The 24,499-nt window shown below is 42.7% G+C and overlaps 1 protein-coding gene across 1 annotated transcript; it reads right to left on the bottom strand.

Moving 5' to 3' along the window:
* Nucleotides 1-20,127: 20,127 nt before the first annotated feature.
* Rtp4 (receptor transporter protein 4) lies at nucleotides 20,128-24,021 on the bottom strand. The gene is made up of 2 exons (XM_085832124.1): nucleotides 23,733-24,021; nucleotides 20,128-20,948 (listed from the first exon to the last, which is right to left on the bottom strand). Exons 1-2 carry the CDS (start codon nucleotides 23,891-23,893, stop codon nucleotides 20,396-20,398), a joined length of 714 nt encoding a protein of 237 aa, XP_085688250.1. The 5' UTR covers nucleotides 23,894-24,021; the 3' UTR covers nucleotides 20,128-20,395.
* Nucleotides 24,022-24,499: the final 478 nt, after the last annotated feature.

Raw genomic sequence — 24,499 nt, 5'->3', positions numbered from 1 at the left:
TACCATCTATAGTCTTTAAGGACAATTTTCAGCATTTTAACATCCTCCTCCTCTTCCTCTTCCTCCTCCTCCTCCTCCTCCTCCTCCTCTTCCTCCTTCTCCCCCCCCCTCTCCATGGGTGAGGGATGAGACAGGGTCTCTCTGTGTAGCTCTGGCTGTTTTGGAATTTCCTCTGTAGAGCATGCTAGCCTTGAACTCACAGTGATGTGCCTGTCTCTGCCTCTCTTGAGAACCTTCCTGACAGCATTGAACTCCGTGCCATGGGGCAACCGAAGAACCACGTGGAGAAGCCATGCATGGACTTTGCACAATCAGGATCAGCCTCTAGATATGGGAATGTAGGGAACTTATGGACAGCAGTCTTCAGGCAGATCAGCTCTATGGTGGTTACAACAATTACCTATTGTTGAAAACACCTGCCCTAATCCTGATGCATGGACTTAACAATTCAATGTTGCTTTAAGCCACTGGGTGGTTTGTTAAGAACCAGTAAATTGCTATGATGCTGTGTTCTCTTCCTTCCATGGGCAGTAAAAATAATTCCAACACTTGAGGGCCTCACTATACCAAGTCCTAAAAGGGATCCCAACAGTCATAAAAACTGATGATCCCCTGAGCCAGGAATGCTAGCTGACAGGGAAGTGGAGCATTGTACTAATGATGTACATAGCATGGCCTACCAAAAGCCATCCATCTGTGAGAGACCAATAGGCATTTGCTAGATTCAGGTTCTATCTCCCATAGCAGTTATTTTGACAGTGTGTTTTCTGCTGCCCACAGCAATTCACCTATTTTCTAGTGAGGCAGGATGGATCTATTTTTTCAAAAACAAGAAAATTACCTTGTCTTTATATAGTCGAATCCAAGTGAGTTTAATAGCAGGCATCTTTTAAAATAATTCCTGCCAACTCTCTCTCTCTCTCTCTCTCTCTCTCTCTCTCTCTCTCTCTCTTCCTTCCTCCTTCATTTCTCCTTTTCTTTCTTGCCTTCCCACACTCCTGCCACACAGCTCGGCACAAATGTGGTCACAACAGTTGTCAGCAACAACTGGAGATTATATGTCTGTACCTGGATAGGAAGACTGAAAACTCAGAACTCCAAGTTCTTCTCATTCTTCTTAGAAGAAGTTCTCTCAAAGCTGCTTAGGTATTTGAGAGCTGCAGAACACAACAGCCTTAGAGGTACTTGCTGAGTTCTCAAATTAGAAAGGCAGTATAAAAAGTTGCAGAGGCATGGGCCAAAGGAGTAAGCAGCATTCCTAACAGACACCAGTACACACAGAGGCAGTGAAGGCCCTGTTGCTGGGCAAGCATTTGAAGCCAAGCCCTAGCTTGTTGCTCAGACAAGGAAGGGTGAAGGGGAAAGTTGAGCAAAAGCTGGATCACTTCTGTGGGGGTCAGGTGTTGAGTTTGGGACTTCTACTTGTCCTTCAGCATTTTCAGAGAACGTCCCATGATGCAGACCACTACTGTCTTTCTTCTTTTCTATGTGACTCTCATTAACTTTCCAGTAGTTTAATATATTTTGAAAAATGTCAGTCAGTTCAAATCATTTGTTTTAAAATGTGAGAAAACAAAATCCAGAGAGAAGTAGCGTGCCTAAACTCAGACAGCTAGAACAGCATGAAATCCAGCTCTGTCTCCCAGGCCTGTGCTCTAACTACATGCTCTTTGGTGAGACGGCTTTGCCACAGTGGTGTCATGTCACTTGTCACAAGACAGGAAAATAGCAATGTAGTTTATTTTGGGGAGAGAAAAACAGCAAGTGGCAGAGGAGGCAAGATTCAGCAGCTAGTCTTCATACTTTACAGAATTTGCAATTACTATGAATGAATAGAGATTATCTGTATTGCTCTGAGGGACAGTATAGGACACAGGCTTATGAATCACACCGCACAGTAGGTGAGGAAGCCAGACTACTCATACCCCAGCTCCTGTTAGTCATAGGTAAGGGCACTTTGGGGGTTAGTAAGATGTATAAAGCCATCATTTCCAACATCCTTCATGATGGGCTTTCACGGCCATGGCAAGTCCATCACAAGCTGCTATAGGTCACAGAACATGGACAAGACACTGGTGCTGTGAACAGTAGGAGTCTGTCAACATACCAGTCAGACTTAGGGGTTAGTGAGGGATGCATTTGTGTGGAACCCAGGAAGCTTGACTTTTTATTCAGTATGTTTAGCTTGCATTTGGAAATTTACAGCTAAGGGCTGTTTGGAGAGCCAGAGCAGGGCTTCTGGGAGAGTAGCAATGATGATGAAGGGATAAATTTTGCTTGAAAGGGAGTTTAATTATTGTAATCCACAGAATCCAGCTTCTTTCCAAATTCATTTAATCCTCCAATCAAAACAGCTTTCTTCCCCACCCCTCAGGCTGTTGCCTAGACTCTTGGTATTTATCATCTAAACCATTTGTCCTCAGCACCATTAAATCTCATGCTGATTTTCTTCTAACCAAAAGGGCGGAGGGAAAGAAAAGGAAAGAAATAAAACCTAAATCTTATGATGCCTCGTTTCATACCTACAAAGTCATAGATATTATTACTTGCCAAAATATATCATTTCCTCCAAAACAAAACTGTGCGTTGAATTCAATATGTGAGAAAGTCATTTGAGACATAATAATAGTAATAATAATAATAATAATAACAATAAGCATCAGAGATACAATTGCCAGAAAACATCTCAAGTCCAGTATACCTTCAAGCAGTCAAGCGTTACACCTCAGCACAGCAGCCCTGCAGTGGCCATAGTTCCCAGTACAGACAAGCACTGATATTATATTGCTATTTAAATACCATTAGCACTTTGCATATGTGTAAAATAGAGGCTCAGAGCATTATTAAAAGTTATGTTCAATTCTAAGTTATTTGGAACCATGCAGGGCAATACAATGTGTCTGTCACTCCCAGCACTTGCCCACTCACGCCGGTGGCATATCCAACAGTCTGCAGAACGGATATCAGTCTACAGAATGCCAAAATATGCCCTGTGTGTGGTCCTAACCCCAGTGGGAAGCAACCATTTAATATAACCTTTCATCATCTACCTCTCATACCCCCTTCACTTGAACATCAGAGCCAACTCTCCAAGGGAGAACGGACTCTTCAGTCAAGCTTTCCACAGTTCCTTCTATGTATTATTATTATTTTTTTTTTACCTTGTAACAGCCTGGAGGTTGGCACATCTGGCAAGACACTCAAAAGGATGGCGCTAGCACCATTCCATACAGCTGTGTTTGTTTTGTATTGTTCGGCCCAGAAAAGAGTTCTTACAGTTTTCTGTTGCAGATGCTATGCAAACTTAAAAACAAAGAAGTTTAACCAACCTAAAGGCCCTCTGTAGAACTATATATGAAGCAGGACTGGCGTTGTGCCAACAGTGGAGTCCTTTGGCTTGTTCTGGTCTGCACGGAAGAATGCATGCACTATGAAGACCTCTGTCACATCCTCTTCTGGAGCTCAGGCCCAGGAGCCGATGCTGCAGTTGGTAAGCACTTGGATGCTCCCTGTGCACATCCTTGCTTCCCTCTCTGTCTCCTCTAGGTCCAGGCTTTCTTGTGCACAGTCAGAGTGATAGAGGACAGAATATGAAGAATGCTAGATTGAACTGTCAGAGCCCAGAGTTTACAACGCCAGCTTCTGTGAAGGTTTCCAAGTAACAGTTGGAGTTCCTTAGGGGGTGGCTGGGGCTGAGAAATGGAGGAAGCTGCTGGTAATGAAAGTCACCTCCTGGGCTCCTGTCAGTACATGCTTTCCACTGGCCATTGTCCAGCATAGCCAGGTCCTCCTGATGCCAAGGAGACTAGATTGACACCACACAAGCATGGCAATAAGTAGACAGGAAAGGGAGAGGGTTGATGGAGGCCAAGAGCCTTAAAGAAGCACATTGTAAATGTAAATTTTCTTTGAAATTTCATTCATTTTAAAATTCAATTATTTTTAGATTCCATTACTATCAGTATTCGTTTTTATACATATTTGGGGGGGATATGTGTATTGGTTTGGCCTTGTGTGTCTGTCAGTATGTATATATGTATCTATCGTGGGATATATGTGGATGTATGTATATGAAAGTATGTGTATATGTACCTGTATGAATGTGTGTATGCATGTATATGTGTGATATATGTGTGTGAATATGTGTGTGTCTATACACTTTTGTATGTGAATATGTATGTTCATAATACATGTGCATGTGAATTTATCTGTGTGTATGTGTGTGTATATGTGGGTATGTATATATAGATGTGTATGTGTATCTGTTCTTGTGTGTCTGTGGGTGTATTTGTATGTGTGCATATGTATGAGTGCATGCACATATGCAAGTGTATGTACATATCTGTGTACATGTGTATATGTGTGTGTTTCTCTATGTCGACAGTGGAAGTATGAGCTGTACTGCTCCATAAGAATGGCTCACAGGGATGCACACATACTTGTATTCTTCTCTCTTGTCCTCAAGACAGCATCAGACATGTCTCCTGTCTGCTCCCTTCTAGGAAAATGTAGCTAGAACCTCTTTTTCTTAGATTGCTTTCCTCATGATTAGCACAGGATCTACTTCATATTTCATGCTCACTTCACGCTATTATACTTGGTGGCTGTTTTCCATAAAGAATATATTTATATATAATTTTTAAGAATATGAACTGTCTAACATGTGAGCATTTCTTGACCTGCAAAACTGGCCATTTACCCTGGTTCAGACTAATGTGTACAAGCATGACACTGTTCATGCCTGCACAAGAAAACTATGGGGTTCTCACTACAGCCCTAGGCTCATGAAATATTAATGATGAGTGTGTCTGGCTGTATACTAACCTTTTGCAGATCTGTTTAAAGTAGCCCTACTTCATCCTCTGCTTCTTCTTTAAGTCTGCATGAGGCTCCGTAGCAACATGAGTGTAAGGCATGAAGCACAAGCTCCCAGTGTGGCTGTGCCTTCTGTTGGCTAGTGCAGTTCAGGCTGCTGTGGTTTCAGTTTGGCCCTGGTGTTGCACTTGATAGAGCTGGTCTCCATCCTCTGCCTTTTTCCAGTGTTTGTATTGTTATCGGTTTTCTTCTTTCCTCACCAAGCTTCCTAGCCTGATGAAAGGCCACTGTCATGGAGATCTGTGGTTTCCATAATTACCCCTGAAGGACATGTCTGCAAGCCTAAACACAGCACTAGCAATCTTCCAGTTAGCCCTGGGTTTACCCATTATGAAGGCACCCTTGTGGGACATCTTGGCATTGTGAAATAGCCTACTCACTTGAAGGTGTCTTGACCAAGTTAGGGCTTCCCCTTTAAATTTCAATTTCCTCATATATTCAAGGCCTCTTGGTTCTCGTGTTCTATGACCTGTCTGAGTTCTTACAACTCAATCTAGAAATGCATTCCAATGACTGTTCCTAAAATTTTTCTTTTCTTTTATTACTTTGAGTGCATGTTTTGGCTGCAGGCATGTCTGTGCACCACATGTGTGCAGTACTCATGGAGGCCAGAAGAGGGCATCAGATCCCTGGAACTGGACTTACAGAGACTTGTGAGCTGCCAAGGATGCTGCAGATTGACAGCCTGTCATCTGGATAAGCAACCAGTGCTCTCAGCTGCTGACCTACCTCTCCAGCCCCCAGCAGTTAAAGATTTCTTATACATCAAAAAATCAGAGAAATTCTGTATTTTTTAATTCCATTTTCCCTTTATATGACATAGATCAGTCATTTGAAATTTTGGTACTATTATTATGCTAAAAGCCCAATTTATTATCTAGGAAGAGAACTATGCCTTCAAACACAAGAAATAGATGCTTACAGCAGAGGGCCTGGAGCTGAAGAAATGGCTCAGTGGTTAAGAACATTTTTGCTCTTGTGGGAGGCTAAGCTTCAGCTCTCAGCACCCACCTAGTAGCTTACAACCATCTGTAACTCCAGTCCCAGAGGATCTGATACCTTCTCTGACCTCCTAGAGCACCAGGCAAGCATGTGGTGATGCTCATGCATACACGTAAGCAAAACACTCAAATGTAAAATTAAAATAAATAAATCTTGAAAAATGAAATAGCAGAGGAGCTTTCCTTAGTGTCTTCCCTCAGTCACACCTGTGGGTCCTAGCAGTCCTCTCCTCCCCACTCCCATCCCGCCACCACCGCCACCGCCACTGCCTTGAAGTTATAGCTTTATAATAAGAGCCTGTAGGATAATGATTCTAGTCCACCTACCCACATCAGGGTGTTGTCACTACATGGCACTTACAGGCACTCAAGGGCTTCTCCTGGGATAACTGAGCAAGTGAGAAACGGCAGTGATCATGGGTATCATTGCTCTGTGGGTGGCATTGGCCTTAGTCCTCGGAAGCTGCTGGCTTGATGGAGAACTTGTAGGCAGGTGGGTTGAGGATGTTTGAGGAACAATTACAGCTCCGAATACAGAGTAATTGTAGGAGGGCTTGACAGCTATAATTGAAGAACATAATACAGTAAGCCCACAGAATAAAGGGAGAGAAAGGAGTGGGATTTACTGTGACATGGTGTTTCATGTTTGATCAATTTTGTGTGCAGGTCTCTATCTGTAGAGAAGGAGTTCATAGAACTGAGACTGAGTTTGAAGCATGACCTTGCCTTTCACTATTGTAATAGAAACATCTTGGGCAAATCAATTGAGCTCAGTTATGCATGGAATCTTTCCCTTTGTGAAGAAGGGTACAAGGAGTGAAAAAAAAACAAAACTTGCTGATGACAATTCAAGTCAACAAGAATATCTTCTGAATGTTTCTAGTGTGCCAGACACATAGCTTAGTCAGAGATGGGAGGAGGGCAGTTAGGGTGAGTCAACTCCTGGGACAGACACAACTAATCAAGAGAAGAAGGTAAACATTTGATTTACCCTAAGACCATTTAAAAGGGTTCTCTGAACTCATTTTGTTGTGGAATAGAATCATTTCCATAGCCAAAAAAAATGAATTTATCTGCAAGTTTCATCCAAGAACATCTCAGTGAGTAATGACTTTGGTACCAGATATAATGACCATGAACTTCTCCATCATGCTGTTTCCCATGATTCTGGGTATTTGAGGACATTCTGTCTTAAAAGTTTAGGAATTGAATTTTCAGTGGTCAAAAGTACTTGACATCTAATATGAGAGCCAGATGCAAGAAAATCCAGAGTCCTAGGAGTCTCACAGGCATATGTCATTGGAGGATGGAGAGTATAATTTGAGATCTCAGACATATGGTTCTCTCAAACATAAGTTAGGGTTAATTAATCACATTTCTTGGGAATATTATAGAGATCAAATAAGATGACTCAATTAGATACTGCTACTTCCCAAATTAACCCAAAGTCATTGCATTAAAAAACAGCCATTGTATTATAGCTAATGATTATCATAGCTCACCATTCTGGGGCTTTTTTTGCAAGGTTTGAGTGTGTGATCACTTGACATATGCTCAGGCAGCTGGGAGTTTGTGTGGCTACTTCCTAGACTGTTTCTTTATTCACATCTGGCTCTTCAGAGAGCCCTCTGATCTCTTTCTCCCTATGTCCTCTGACCTACCAGGACCTTTTCATAGAGTTTGAGATTTTCACAACATGGTTTCAAAGAGCTATATCTACTCACTACTAGCTAGTTTCTTATTGGCATGAAACAGAGGTTGTAGGTGAGCTCAGGAAGGTTTTTATTGATGGAAGAAATATCAAGATCTATTCAGACACGGACCGACCCCACCTCTTTGTAGGGATGGGACAAAGACATCTCCCAAGAGTATGTAGGTTAAAAGACACTACAGACATTTAGAAAACCACGGCCCACCACAGAGATAAAAGTCACATAGTGTAGGGGCCAGCACAGGCCAGCCAACTTTCTAAAAAGAATTGTTTTAGGCTTTCTCAAGACACATAGGCTTCATCACAATTACTCCACTCTGCTATCATACACAAAAGTAATCCCAAATAATATCAAATAAATGGTCATAGCTGGGTTCCACCAAAATTTCAGTTCAAAACCAGGAGCTGGACAGGATTGGACCATGGGGTGTACTTTACTGACCTCAGACACAGGCATGATGGATGGTAAACTAAATAACAGCAGCAGTTGCTGTTACCAGTGTTGGTGGGAGCCTTTGGGAATCACACAGCCTACCCCCTAAAGTCCCTTCTCTTCACAGATGGAACCCCGCAGACCCAGAACCCAATAGGAAGCTGCTACTCACTTATGCTTACCTGATTTCTACTGTACCCCAAACTTGCGCCCAGGCATTGGCACTCAGTTAATACCATTACTCTTCCTCCAAGTCTGTGGCAGCTTTGGTGACAGGGGAGCAATAGGGGTGACAGTGATTGACATTTATAAGTGACAGGCCCCTCTTAAGAATTTATCATCAGATGTGAAAATAAATATTTATTTTAAACAAGAACAGAACTCAAAACAAGTAACAAATTTTAAACAACTATGACAAAATTCACCATGATATAAGCTGACACCTCTCTAACACTTTTTTCCTAAATTTGGTGAAGACTTCTTTACTTTTTAATATAATTTTCTATAAATAATGTATATTTATGCCTCTAATTTTTTGCATATTTATTCTAGTTTGATTATGTGGTAATGCAATATTATAAAAATATCTCGTAGGGTATTTTCTGAGAGCCTGGGCCTTTTGCTAGACCTCGCAGCCAGAGTTAATAATACACTTAAGCTTTAAGACTGCTGCCCTACTGTGCACTCAGCATGATTGTTTGACTTGCTTTCTTGAGAAGGACACAATAACCAACCTTGGTTGCCTTAGATTTCTCACGTAATTAACTATGCAACCTTGGATTCTATGTAATCTTAAGTTTTGTCCCATTCCATGCTCATGACCCAGAGTAATGCATATGTATAATTTACTGAGAGCACAAATACAGAAGTTGAAGGCAATTTTCTAAAATGGGTACCCATTTATGGATATTGGCTGAAAAACAATGATGTTTGTAATACTGTTGTCTGGGTAAGTTGAGTGGGAGCGAGTGACTTAATCCATTGTAAAACTCTGTTTAGATTTCTGTAAAATATACCATTCCTTCCCCAATGTGGTGTATTCTGTGCTGTTCAATAAAGGAAACCTGTTTGTGAGGGACAGAGACATATAGACAGAAGACATAGACAGAACACAACATCATATAACACACATAAACATACAGGGATAGACATAGGGACAGATCCACAAGACAGTGTTCAGGCAAGCACAGATTCAGACTCATCTGACAGACAGACAGCGGACAGAAGACACAGTGAGTATGTGGTAGACAATTCAAAGATGAACTTGCTCTTGATCCCCAAGGGAAAGTGCTTTTATTTCTTTCCTTAATATGACTCCAATGCATTATTGGTAACTCAGAGTTAATCACAATGCATTTAGTCCAAGCAGGTTAAAGTATTGATGTTGGGATAGATAGCTTTCAGTTTTACAGTTCTGTATTAAAATCATGGAAAACTTTAAGCTTACTGTCCAATTAGAGGCAACCCTTGTTAAGTTTCATTTACACATTAGCAGTGGGTCTTCAGAAACATTCCCTGTTTCTTTGTCAATTTAAGACAAAGATGAGATTGACTCATCTTAAATAATCTTTGAATCAATAAGTAACCAACTTGCTAATGAGATTTTTAAAAAACCCTTCATTGACGAGTCAGTCTTTGTTTTCCTGGGCTGTTGTATTATCATTTTTGAATTATTGTCATCAATATAAGCCTTCCACGTCAGAGCCGTCCATATTCCAGCTTTTCAGCATGTTTATCTGATTTGCTTCCATCACTAATTTTGAACACCAAACAATAGCACAGCCTGTCTATTATTGCTGTGGAAGTTATCTCTTCCTCCTAATGAATTTTTTTCCTTTGGTTATTTTTGGCTTTTATAACAATTTGACTCTCAATATAAGAAAGCAAGCCACGTCTCCCACTCATTTTAATCACTGTTGTTTCATGTTCCATTAATTTGTAATCTACTTCCTGCATTTTTATGTTGGAAATTTTTAAATATTAAAAAAAAAGTTTAAACCCTACAATCCGTATCTATTACTTTTTCTGAATTTCCTTCAGTTTCTTTAGTCCTTAAGCAATACCTTTTAAGGACAAAAACTAAAATATCCTTTATTTACATCCAGATCAAGAGTTGGGAAACTTCCATTTAATATCTTAACATATTGGCAAGTGTCTTTTTGGCTGGAATAGTATATTTAGACATTACCTAATCCTTCTTCATAAAATTGTGAATAGTATTATTTTTCCAATATATGCAATATAAAGGTATCCAACTGATTGCATATTAGATATACCCCCCAATTCAACTTTCTCAAGGCTGTACCTCAAAAATGCCATCATCACACTACTGAACACGAGATGACAGCAGATGCAGGGCAGACAAGCTATTAGTCTGAATTCTATAGAATTAAAATTGTCTTCATGTTTTGGAATTTGACATAAATACTTTGCTAACTTCTGCCCTCTTGTTCGGTTTCTGTGTTGCTGTTGTTTATAGAAAGAGCAGGAGAGACAGTGAATATGCCGGTACAGAAATTACACACTTGGAATCAGTAACTAAACTGTAAGACCTACTATGGGTCCCTTTCCTCTCTGAGGTCTGGCACTGTGTCCCTAACTCAGTAAAAGTTCACCTGTATACAGATAAGAAGTGATGAGAAAAATCTAGGGTCCCATGAGAAATATTTGATTGGCATGATGTCTATGTCTTTTCATTCTTTGGAATTAATTTTCCAAAATAATTCTGAACTTCATTTTTCTACAGGATGAAGAGCCAGGAGACTCTGGCTAAGTCTCCATTTTTTTCCTATTGTAAATATAATCAGGATTCACTCTTTAGCTAGAAACATATTGTCCCACATTCAAAAGAAGGAGGGGGGAGCGGGTCCATACAATTTACTTCACAAGGGCTCCAGAGAACCTTTTTGTCAAAAACAATTGATTTCCAGCAGCACACTCATTAATTTTCATGACATTCTTTCTGTGTTTTGGAAACAAATGAGGTTGTTAATATCCAAAGACATTGGGTAGTATATCTGGGGTCACCTCATTAAAGAAACTCCACTGCCAACTAAAACTAAGGAGGACATCTTATGCCCAGGTCTTCACATTGAGCTGTGTGGGTGAAAAACTAACTGCTCTGCCATTGTGAAGGGAACACGGGGATTGGACACACTAGAGGCATCACACTGTAGTTTCCTAGGCATGTGTCTCCTTGCTCATGAGTAGAGATGAAAGTCTGTGAAAGGAGATAGAGATTGTGGGGCTGTGTCTACAGGAGGAACCCCTTCATAGAGGTTGAGACCCATTTCTGGTTTTCTGAAATAGAAACAATGGCCTCTCCCTCCGCACATCTAAGGAAGACTATAAAATGGTTTTTAAACTGTGTAGTTGTGTGCCATTGTGAATAATGATCCCTTTAAAACAGTGGTCCTCAATCTGTAGACCATGACCCCTTTAGAGGTCAAATGACCCTTCCACCGGGGTCACCTAAGACCATCAGGAAACACAGATATGTACATTGCAATTCAAAACAGTAGCAAAGTTACAGTTATCAAGTAGCAATGAAAATAATTTTGCGGTTGAGGTTACCATACCATGAGGAACAGTATTAACGGGTCGTTGCATTAGGGAAATTGAGAACCACTGCTTTTAAATGTCCACTTACTTAGAAAACCTTTTATTTATTTATTTTTTTCAGTTACAGTAAAAGTTTAACATTTTTGGTGATAAGGAATCCTAACAAATAAAATAATTTGTGGTTGAGGAAATGATGGGCCGACCTGCATAGGTTTCTTCTCCATTCCAAAGTGAAACTGTGCTTGGGACCGAACCTAAGTCCTTGCACATAACAGGCGAACACTCTACTGCTGAGCTACACACCAAACACACAAGTACAATTTTTAAAGGACATTTATCTTTCTGGCCTTAGGTGACACGTCTCCGTCGTGTACCTGTAGAGATAGTGAGTGATAGATGCTTTGTGTAGAGAAGAGGATGTCTCAGGAGAAGGAACTGGAAAAGGCTTGGATCTGATGGGAGAGGCTTATCGAAGGAGCAAAGTCTTATCTGGGACTTGAAACTGGGTTGGATTTGAATTAAGATAAAGGAAAAAACAAAACAAAACAAAACAAAACACAGAGGATTCCAGAAGTCCAGATTGAGTCTAAGCGAGTAGTATACATCAGGCAAGCTGGTCAACAAACAGTTCCAAATGACCAAGAATCTCCTACATCCTTATATCAAAGTTTCTGTTACATTGACTGCCTGGATCTGCTTGCTTTTCACCTATGGGTTTTATGTGGCTTAAGCAAACAACAACTCTATCCACTCCTTAACACACCACAGAGGTCAAACCTCAAGGTCCATGTGGGCCTATAACCCTGGATTCATCTGGGATTTTGCCTTCCGCTTTCAAATGAGGAAGTTATGGGGGCACTGCAGACCTCAAATCTAAGGATAGCTTGATCAGATAACATGAGAAGGTCTTTTGGAAATTCTACCTGAAAATTGAAGAACAACTCTCCCAGGGGCCTCTGCAAACCTGTCCTCATGGATGACTGACTGACTTTATATCTGATGCTTGTTTATGAGCCAGTCACCGGCCAGAAGGGTATGTTTTTCCTCACATCAATTAGGGCATGCATTGCAAGTAGGGGTGAGACATGGGAGAATTATAAAAGATAGATGGCCACCTGACAAGTGATAAGGCCCTGTAAAGGTGAATGAAAAATGCATGCTAGGCAAACAAATCCTGACACCCACTAAGTTCAGGTTTTCCATCCCTATTGGCTCTGAACTCAACTACTCTAACCCCTTCCCTGTCTGAGACTTTGTGATTTTAACATGGGCCCAAGGAAAACAGCCTGTGCACATTTAGAAGTGGACTTTACTGGGCAGGAAGAGAAGTAAGAAGAGAGAAAGCATGGAGGGACTTACATGGGGGTGATCATACAGCACACCCCAGAATCTGAATGTCAGGAGTCCAGCCCCATGGTTATCAGTCATGGAATCTTGACCAAGTAGTCATTATCACTGGGCCTCAGTTCCCCACTTATGTATTAAGCTGACTGTTCTAGCCTTGGTGCTGATGTGAAGACTGAGACACTATGACAGAAGTAGAGTTATAGAACTGACCACTTCTGATGGATATTCCAGAAACAATATCATATCTGGGGGAGAAGCTAAGAGAGAACTAAGGAGGGAGATGCTTGGTAGTGCTGTCAAAAACCAATAGCAGCAGACCCTGGAGACCTTAAGGAAATGACATGGGATTCCAGGGAAAGGATTTGATTTGATCAAAAGGGAAATAGAGGCTTGCGTCATTCCTGCCTCTATCACTTCTCTTTGACCTTGCTGTTGGAGCATCATAGCAAGCGGGATGAATACTAGCTGATTCATCTTACAGCTCTTTCCTTGCCCCCTACAAATGACCCATAAACTACTGGAAACAGCTGTGAGAATGTAAGCAAATTGTGCTCTCTCTCTCTGAGCCATCATATATAAGGTATAGAATACCAGTCTTTCACACTGCTGTGGGCCTGATTGTAAAGAGGGGGGAAAAATATTGAAACCCAAGTCCAGCATTTTTCAACCCGTTCTCATTCCAACCGCATACTGAAAACTATGACGGTTCTCAGTTTTGCTCTCCACAAATCAGTTATCCTTCTAGACTTCTCTTCTTACTCAAAGGGTAAAGATAATGCAATGACAAGCCTCAGAATTTGGGTGTGGGGGCAGCTGACTCATTCTGCTCCTTTGAGTAGTTAATAGCTATCCCTGTGCTCTCCCCACCCCCACCCCACCCCCTGTTCCTTAAGCACCTGAATTCCATCTCAGACAAATAAAGTGATCATGAAAAAGACAGCCTTGCAGAAGCGCTGTCAAGGTTGATGGACTCTGGTAATGAAATGATTTCAACCTCTGCCACCCACACAGATCTGGCAAGAACAAAAGAACAAACGGGTGTTTGTGCTGATGCCTTGGCATAGTCAGAAAGCAGCTCAATGGTACTTGCCTCAGGCTCCTAAATCTAAATCACTTGGCAAATAGCTCACTCATCCCCATGCCCTGCCACAAAGAAGCTAGCTAATGTTGGCTCCGATGAAGAGCCAGGAGATTGGAACTTTCTGGGAGCCCCAAACATACCCCAAGCACTGTAAACAAACCCTCCCAGGCTTTTGAGGTTCTGTGTGAAACTCATCACTCCCAACTGTTGAAAAAAATCCCTCAGCTTAAGCACTGGAAGGACTTGGAGGGGCACTGATGCCAACCAAGCACACCCAGGGCTTGAATGTGGTTGGTTATATAGCTCAGAGAGGCATCGCCATTGACTTTTTCTGAGGGCTTCAACCCAGTGAGATGCCATGGGATCTCACAGGTACAGAGCAGAGCTGCAGGACCAGCAAGGCTCTCGGACAGGTGAGCGTGGCCATGAAGTATATGTGAGCTTGGAGGATGCTCCAAGGTCTTGTAGAATGCTGGGAGAGAGAGAGAGAGAGAGAGAGAGAGAGAGAGAGAGAGAGAGAGAGAGAGCACATTGAGCATGCACTGTGGCTTTGGAAACTGGAACTAATGATGCAATTTGAGCATGTCAGGGATGGTACACCACCACCTTAGGAAGGGTAGATGGGCAGAGACTTACCACTTCTCTAAGCAGTCCACCATGTTAGTGACTGCTTACTTCTTCAACATCTTGGCCTTCCCAGTTGTCTCATAAGGTCAAAACTGTTTGGTTAAATATAATAGTATATTGAGTACCACATATATTTGGGTACCACTACGACTTTGGATAAGTTAAAAATCCAAAACATGTTGCTGTGCTTTAGATCTGACATGTACCCTCCCTCTAATATATCATGTCCCCCTAATACAACTTGGTTCCTGGCTTAATTCTAAACATCACTGTTTAGAATTGGGGCCTTTGGGAAGATGACTGATCATGAGGATTCGACTGTGTCAGCAGACTAACTCATCAATGGATTCACAGCATCACAGGTTATTAAGAGGTAGCAGGACCTTTGGGTGGTAGGGTGCAGCAGGGAGTGATGTTGAAGTCAATAATTCTTCTCATTGCTGACAGAGAGTGAATAGCCTTTCCCGGGAGATCCTGTGATGTTGGGAACGAGGAGGGTTCCAAGAGGCTTAGTGACTCCAGTACCTTAGAGTATCTCTCAGGGGTATCTTCTCTAGGCCTAATGCATCCATTGTTCAACAGATGAAGAAAGTCAAATCTTTGAAGGCAGAACTGAGTTGCTTGTTCCAAAAATCATCTGTCTTATATAGACAGCAAATCAACCTATTTCAGAAATGTTGTTAAGCTCATTAATTAATGAGGAGAGAATAAAATTTAAGGCTGTCCCAAAGAGCATTTCAGAAGCTAAATATGAAAAGACAATTTAATGACCTAACATTTTACAAGGTATACAAAAACGCACAGAGATATGTGTTTTCCAAGAGTATATTTGGTACTTTCTCATTAGGCCTCAAACTCAGGACAAATGGCTAACTGAGGTACCTTCTTAACATATCAAAGCAGACTCTGGCCTCCAGTCTCCCCTAGTCTCTATCTGTTCCAGGTCTTTCTGACTGGCATTGCCCACCCCATACCCTGAACTCTGCAATCCAGGGCCTACCCTGTGCTTCAATTCCCCCAGCTTCTTGACTCTTATTCAACCCAGCCATGTTGGCTACACTGGCCTCTTGGTCTCCTGGCTTGCTCCTGACCTATTGGCTCCTGGTTCCTTTCTCTTCTTCTCTCACTTTATAATTAGTGAACCCGCCCCCCTTCTCTCCACTCATGGTCTGGTTCAGTCTAGACCATTTCAGGTGCCTCTGGCTATGTGTACCTTTCATCTACAGTAAACCTTCTCCTCCACCATATCTAGGAGCATCTGTCCTTATTTCCTTTCTGATCCATTTGTCTCCTTCTCCCCCCTCCCTTCTTTTCCATCTTCCCTCTTTCTCAGCCACTATGAGGTGAACAACTTTACTGGACCACATGTTCCTTACCACAGTGGTCTGTCTTACAAGGAACAGGAAAGCCAGGTTGCAGGAGTGAAACCAGGAGTCACAAAACAAATAAATGTTTTCTTCCTTAAGCTGTGTTCTCTTGGATATTCTGCAAAATGATGGGAATCTAACTAACATACTTAGAAAGAGACCAAAGGTATTGATAGATGCATTTTTTCAAGGTTGGGCTCAATTCCCCATGCACTAGACTATTTTGTTTAACTGTACAGGATCACTTATAAATTTTGTTCCATAGAAATGCAAGTAATTCCTGATGATCATAACTGATAGTCCCAAAAGTTATAGTCTATGATCCTGTTAGGAAATATAAATTATTTTTGTACAGTTTGTAACATGGCAGGTCATTAGATGGCCTTTTCATATCTAGCTTCAGAAATGCTCCTTGGGACAGTCTTAAATCTTATTCTCTCCTCATTAATAATGAGTTTAACAACATTTCTGAAACAGGTTGATTTGTTATCTGTATAAGACAGATGATTTTATGAACAATCAACTCAGTTCTGCCTCCAAGGATTTGATTTTCTTCATCTGTTGAATGATGTATTAGGCTTAGAGGACCCCTGAGAGAACCTCTAAGTTATTGGAGTCACTAAGCCACCTGGAACCCCCTCGTCCCCAGCATCTCAGCATCTCCAGAGAAAGGCCATTTATTCATTGTGTCAGTGATGAGAATTATTGACTACAACACTACTCCCTGCTGATCCCACTCTCTAGCCCTCCACCCAAAGCATGTTGGAATACTTGCAGGCCTTCAGCAACTCTGAAGTCATTTAGAAGTTTCTGAGAGCCAGAGTATGTTGTTTTGAGTTGCCCAAGTCACCTCCATTTTTTCTAACGCCTCAATCTTCTCCTTGCAAAACAGAGATCTTTCTAGTTCTGAACTGCAGCTTTTAGTGCAATCCTGAGGCCAGGTCATGACCCTGAGTGTTCACAGAGCTGACATCCTTAAATGGAAGCCTGTGCCATTGGGTCCCAGCTGAGGCATCAGAGTCAAATAGCTATTCCTTCCATCTCTAAAGAGCATGGCTCTGGATGTCACTGGAAAATCATTTCTGACTGATACCAGATGGCTCTGTCCTTTCATGTCTCCAGAGGCGTCTCTTCTGCTGTTTGGCCTAAGGATGTTTGAGGTCTTATACCTTCTTCACCAGATTGAGCATGTGGAGGGTGTTAGAGGCCAGAAAACAAGAAAGGTGGGTGAGGAGAGGCCATGGATGCATTAGCATCCTTGAAATATGTAGCTTTTACCCTGGGGCTACAATTATTGACTGACACAGGGGAAAGCTGTTTTTTTGTTTTTTTGTTTTGTTTTTTTTTTGTTTTGTTTTGTTTTTCCATTTCAGAGGATGCCCAACCTTGTTAACAGTAGCTTTTACTGAGCGTGCTCAGGTTAAATATCTGTTCACTTGAGAATCAGCTCAGAACTTATAATATTTACCAAGTAAAATATGCTTCTGTTTCAGACCCCAACTTGGCTGCTTGACCAGACTGATAATGCTCACGGGGGGCCCAGGAGTTGCCACTGAACTTTCTCCTTCTATTTCTGTTTCAATCCTTTACTGTAGGAACCAGGTCAAGCACTCAAGAGGCAGAAGCAGGCAGATCTGTATGAGCTAGAAATCAGCCTGGTCCACACATGGAGTTCAGGACGGCCAGGGTTGCATAGTGAGACAGGAAGGAAGGAAGGAAGGAAGGAAGGAAGGAAGGAAGGAAGGAAGGAAGGAAGGAAGGAAGGAAGGAAGGAAGGTGAAGGGAAGGAGGGAGGGAGGAAGGGAAGAAAGGAAGGAGAAAGAAAATATACATTGTCCTATAGTTCAAATTACAATAACTCCCTAACTCCCCCCATTACTTAGCGTATTTATTTTTTATTAGATATTTTCTTTATTTACATTTCAAATATTATCCCCTTTCCTAGTTTCCCCTCTGAAAGCCCCCTATCCCCTTCCCCCTCCCCCTGCTCAGCAACTCACACATTCCTGCTTCCTGGCCCTGGCTATACACCTGTCTGTATGTCTGTCCTTTCTCCATTCCCTCATTGCTCCAGTCTGGTCAAAACCACAGCCCTGCCTGTGGCAATAATATTTTTACGTAGGACCTCAGGATCCAATCTATCATCTTTAATCATCAATGAGTTGATCTGCCAGTTGAGAACTAAGCCTTTAACACACAGGCCTTTAATGTATAACAGATAGGAAGCTTAGAGACAGTGAGATTAGAGGGAGAGAAATCTGAATGGATTTTTAAGATGGATACAAAATGTAAACAAACAAAACACATGTGTTATCATAATGCCTACCTAAAGGACCCACCAGAAAAAGACCCTAAACCATACAAATAGAGAGTGATTGGCATGGAGAGTTTCTGTCACTGAACCCTTCAGTACTTGTCCTTTGGTCACATGAGTGAACTAGCCATAGAAATGGGGATGGAGGCTATGAATTGACCCCATAATAAGAATTTCTACTAAATGAGATTGGTTTACATGTGACTGCTGACTTCTCAGTTGACCATGAACATATGAGCCTTCAAAATAATAGTATCCCCTGAATATACAAACCAGATAGTTGGTAGCAAACTGGTCACATTACAACACACCATCATGGATAAAGTAATGATTTCATGCTGCCTGAAAACAGCAGATTTTCTGATGTAGATCTGTACCTCTTACTTAGAGGGCTTTAACCAGCACAGCTCTCCAAGGGCCCATGGCTCGGTGAATCCATAAACGCAGGGTCTCATATGCTGTGAACTTAGTTGGGCTTCTCTCCTCCAAAACGTACACTACTAACTCCTCATAGCTTGTCCTCTGTCCTCCGCATGTGCCCTGTTCATGACATGTACTCACACACACACATATACACACACATGCACATACATACACACGCACACATGCATGCACATATACACATACACGAATATACACACATACACACACATACATACATACACGCACATACACATACATACATAAACACACATACACACACTCTAAAAATATATTAAATCTAATTAAACTATAAAGTCATGTGATGGAGGGCTGCAAGGAAGAGCCCATTTCTGCTGCTTGAGCTCTCTCAGACTCTAACTTCTAACAGTTGGTGAGCTTTTCCTTCATTTTTGAAAGCCTTGGCTCCAGTCTGTGCTTCCATCCTCAGACCTCCTCTCCTGCTGTTGGCCCTGTTGCCTCCTCTGATGAGATGTATCCCTTGGATTTCCCTTGTTCTAACAAAATATCTGGGAATATTTTGGCACCATGTTGCAGGCATTAATGTGGCGACTTGTCTAAAGAGGGAGAAAGAGGATACTCACTTAATGATGACTGAGAAGTAAGAGAGGGGAATGAATGGGTGAGGGCCTCAATGTGCTGACAAAAACATGCCCTAATGATCCATGCCCCCTTAAGCCCATGTCCTAACCTTTTTGCTACCTCTCAGGGCACCACCACCCTAAGACCACACCTTCAACAACGAGCTTTTGTAGGACTCTGATGGAAAAGACAAAACAAAACAGGACCTTCTGTTATCATTCATCTCGATAAAGCAAGACAATTTACCTCAAAATCTCATAATTAATCATGTCTACGAAGTCCATTCTTCCAACAAATAGAACTTATTCACAAGTTCTAGAGGCTACGGGGAAGGGCGTTTTTGGTGTGTGTGTGTGGGGGGGGGGAGGAGCATCACCCAGTCTGCCACAGTAAATTTACAATAATACTCATTGGTTAACAGAAGATTCCACTAGGCTTCTCCCAGGGACCTAGGCTTATGTCATCATCTGCTGCCCACTGGGTTCCAGCCAGGTGGGGCACGGGCAGCCTATAGAGGACTGCTTACTCCCCAGCCCCCCTCCTCCTTCCTCTTTCTCTCTCTGTTCCCTCATGTTCCTGGCCAGCCCCTCTCTCTGTCCTTCTCTGTCCCCCCTTCTCTGTCCCCATAGCTCTGCTCCCCACTTCTCTAGGTCCCCGCTTCCCCCACTATAAAACCCCTTACACCAGGTCTGTTGCATGGCATGATTTCTCAGGGGGCACCTTGGCAGGGGCCCAGCAGGTATTCCCTTACTCCGGCCACCGCTTTGTATCTCATAGCACAGGTGGCTGTTAGTTATCATCAAGATTTATTTAATCAACATAGCTTGAGAACAATACGTGAGCAAGCTAGTGCAGACAGTTCAGCAACTCAATACAAATCTGTTATTGGGTCCATTATGTGTGGGCCATGGTTTAGGCTATTTTCAGAGCATGTCCAGGAAAGCAGATTTATTTTATATACTTGACCTTACTTGATCTGATATGAAGTCACTGTCCTATTGAAATGACATCTATTTCATTGATCCCCATGGTATTAAAGCAAGACGATAAACCTATTATCTAGTGAAGAGACTAAAAAGGGCAAGTGCAGCAATAGACAAAAACAGAATTAGTGGTGGCCCTATTTCACGGTGGGGGGGCTCTCTGCATCTATTCCCCAAATCTGTATTCCAGGTCTGAGGAGGAGGAGAGCAGCTCTTTGATGGAGAGGAACTCTTTGGTAATGGAGATGGGGATCTGGGTAGTTTTACTTTGTGTGCAAGGGCACATCTTCCATGAGGGTTTAGACTGCATGCCTCACAATTGCGTATGTCATGGGGCCCATCCGAAGTCACCTTCTCACCCAAAGTTGCATTCGAGGTCATTGCTATCTTCCTGTGTCCATAGTATCTCTGCAGAATATAATTAACTAGGTTATTCAGAATTCTTTGGATGACCTCTGTGGAGAACTTGGGAGTCTCAAATTGACATCCAAAACACTTCTGGCACTTCTGACCAAAGATCCTCATGCGTGCCTGGCCCTGCGATTTCAAAGTGTCCTGGTACATGTGGCACAAGATCATCACCTGAGCAGAGGTCCAACTTCTGCAGCATCTGGAACACTGGAACCTATAGACAGAAGAAAGAAATCCTCTGTGTCCTTGGCTGGCCACGGACCTGACAGGAAATGGTCAGCTAAGGGAGTCTAGGAATCCCCTTCAGTGTAGAGAACTTTACATGGTTTTGAGTGACATGGTCACAGATAAACAGGAGCAAGAGGCAATCTCTTTTAGATACTTTCCTGTTACTGAGTCTGCCTCTTTCATAGGAAAAGACCTACTACACAACAACACCTCTAATGAGCAACATGACTAACAGATTAGTACATGGGAAAACCTATGGCTGAGGCTTCATAAGGGATAAAACACAGTTTGAGGTAGGGCAAGGGTGGGCAGGTACCCTTGAAGAGGGAAAAATGAACTGAGGGTTCTAGGAATCCTAAAAAAGTCACTAGGGTTCTGGAAAACGAGGGTTTGACTTCCCGGGCCAGCCATCTTTAAACTCCTAACAAGGAGGTCACCTGAAGGTGGTTTAAGACTACAGAGAAGGTACCAATAGGGAAGGGCTACTGCTCAGACACTCCAGGACCTGGGTTTTAGCCTTCTCCTTTTTATTCACAAGCTTTCTGTAAAGTGGCTGCCTGATCTTAGTCAATTTTTAGGAACTAGTGCTGAGCAGGGCTCAGGCCATAAGAGTTGCTGCAGCCTGGATGGGGCTGGTCAGGGATAGCCTGGAAGGACTCCCTTGAAATTCAATTTTTTTTCTTTTTTCTTTTTTCTTTTTTTTGTTCTTAGATTCCAGTTCCCTTCAGGACATACGCTGGGAGTGGGAAAGGCCTTCTGTAGAAGCTCTGGCCCCGGAGTCATAAGTTCGTATCTCCTGAGAATGTCAAATCTCAAAGATCCTACAACTAAATCTAAGCCTTAAAATAGCACTAAAAGCCCATTAAGGCCAAACTCCTTTGGGTCAAGAGAATAGAATTTATTGCCTGGGTGGATTTTTAACTTTCTAATTGGACTGGCTATGCACCTGACCAATTGACCACCCCTCAGGAAGGAGGGACAGCCCCTCCAAAGACCTTTGCCTTAAGCAATGCTAGAAAGATAGGTGAAATTCCCTTTAAACCATATTGTACTTTTCCTTCCCAGGACTCCTGCTCCTTATTGCAGGACCTTATGTGACCCAGCATGGCAACTCTCTTTGCCTGGCTCTAAAAGTCTGATGACTTTTCATCAGGTTACTTCTCTGCCCATGAAATGAGCCAATTCAAGCCAGATTAGATTATATTAAAGGCAGGTTTATTGCGAAGCTGCTCTTGGGCAAGTTCACTGGCCCCAAGGACCAAGGTTAGGAAAGTTGGCATGGGGAGAGGGGAGGGGGAAGAGAAAAAGAGAAAGGGTGTGTCAGCAGAGAGGGGGGTGGGAGAGAGGAGGGAAGGGGATGGAGGGAGGGAAGGAGGGGGGAGAAGGAGAGAGGAGGAGGAAGAGAAGGAAGATGAGGAAGAGGAGGAAGAGAGGGAGGAGGAGCAGGAGGAGGGGGAGGAGGAGGAGAGACTAAAATGTCTGGGTTATATTGGGAGGAGCCTCTGGAGGAAGGGAGCCCACCCAGCCCCTGGGATAGAAAGTTCAGGGTCAGGAGCTAGGTATGCCAGGTAGGGACTGAGGGATGCTGGGAGAACCTGGAGGCCAGGTCTGTTTTCGTGCACCTCAGTCCCACATCCCTGAGTCTAAAACCAAACGCTCAGAAAAAGCGTAACCTCTGCTCTAAGCATGTTTTCCTCCGTGACACCCACCTTCTCTACTCGTCCTGTCTCTGCTGTGTGGCTGTCTAGCACTACACAGCTCCACAGAAACTGAAATCCTACGGTATTGCCCACTCTGGGGCTTTTCTTTTAAACTCTAATAAACTGCCCTCGAACTTCCATCTGAGTCCCCATTCTAAAATCCTTTTAGTGAGGAGATTAAGGACCCAAAGAAGGAACCTGCTTTCCCTGGTATCATCTGCAATTACAGTCAAGTACGTCAACATTTCTGATAACATGCAGATTTTGTCTCATCCTTTCTATGAATTATAACACTGCTAGGTGGGAGGCAGAGACAGACTATGAACGCAGCATCCCCAAATTGTAGATAAATCCATTTTTCCATTTTATGAGTCTTATTATGTTTTCTCTTGATAAGAGGGCTGAGCAGCTGGATACAAAGCCAGGTCTTTTTTGGCTGGGGATCCAGCAACAGAGAGCAGGAGGGAAGACTTTGTAGGAACTTGGGGTTACTCTTCAAGGACTCCTGAAACGCTTTTGTAAGGAGACCTGGCAGGGCAAGCAGTTTTTAAGTTAAACAAGATGGAGCACGCCTTTATTCTCAGTCCTCAGGAGGCAGAGGCTGGTGGATCTCTGAGGTCCAGGCCATCCTGGTCCACAGAGTGAGTTTCAGGCCAGCCAGGGCCACACAGAGAAACCTGTCTCAGAAAAAGAAAGAGAGAGAGAGAGAGAGAGAGAGAGAGAGAGAGAGAGAGGGAGGGAGGGAGGGAGGGAGGGAGGAAGGAAGGAAGGAAGAAAGAAAGAAAGAAAGAAAGAAAGAAAGAAAGAAAGAAAGAAAGAAAGAAAGAAAGAAAGAAAGAAAGAAAGAAAGAAAGAAAGAAAGAAAGAAAGAAAGGAAGGAAGAAAACCAACATGGGGACATGGAGTACAGGTGACCCTAACCATCTTAGCCTAGTGATCACAAAAGACTGGGAAAATCTAGTTAGCCACGCCTGTTCTTTCTAACAAGTGTCAGAGGCTGCATTTAGCACAGTTAAGCCTCTGCACGTAGTGGGGTCTTTAAGGGGACCAGTTGCCCAGACTCTACCCACCTGCCAAGCACTGTCTGCTGGTACTGCCTCCATCCCAGGGCTGCACCATCTGGTACAATGTTCTTATCCAAATGCAGGCTCCACTTGGCCCCGGGCTTCTCCTCCTGGATCAGTTCTTGAAATGTCTGCTCCCAAGTACTGAAGTCATCGGGGAACAGCATTCTCAGAGGTGTGGAAGCTGAGGCCCGGGTTACTCAGCAGCGCACTGTCTTCCTCAAATCTGGGAGAGAGAGGAAACAAAGAACAGTTTCAGTTTCCCGGTTCTTTCGGTTTCCATTTCCCGGTCTGTCTTTAAGTTTCGGTTTCCAAGGTGCACAGAAACCTTAGGGCAGCAGACTCGCCGCCACTGTGTTAAAGGGCCATGCTGAAATTGCTGAGTTCTGGTTTGCATTCTAGCGGCTCCTGTGTGGGAAGCTTTTCATTTTGTTTTCTTATCATTTTTACTGTCAACAAAGCACCAGTGTGGGGATTGAAATAAAGGAGTGCCTAGTGACTGAGAAAGAAAGAAAGAAAGAAAGAAAGAAAGAAAGAAAGAAAGAAAGAAAGAAAGAAAAGAAAGAAAGAAAGAAAGAAAGAAAGAAAGAAAGAAAGAAAGAAAGAAAGAAAGAAAGAAAGGAAAGAAAGAAAGAAAGAAAGAAAGAAAGAAAGAAAGAAAGAAAGAAAGAAAGAAAGAAAGAAAGAGCCTGCCCCAGTAGATGCTAGTGGCCTGGAGGACATCTCAGAACTGTAAGAGGTTGTGTACCCAGTCACCTAGTGACCCTGAAAAA

The sequence above is a fragment of the Mus caroli genome, unplaced genomic scaffold, assembly GCF_978045245.1.
Source record: "Mus caroli unplaced genomic scaffold, Mus_caroli_1 scaffold_17, whole genome shotgun sequence".
Lineage (NCBI taxonomy): Eukaryota > Metazoa > Chordata > Mammalia > Rodentia > Muridae > Mus > Mus caroli.
Note: the sequence above shows the minus strand (reverse complement) of the source record. Positions and strands in the feature narration are given on the sequence as shown.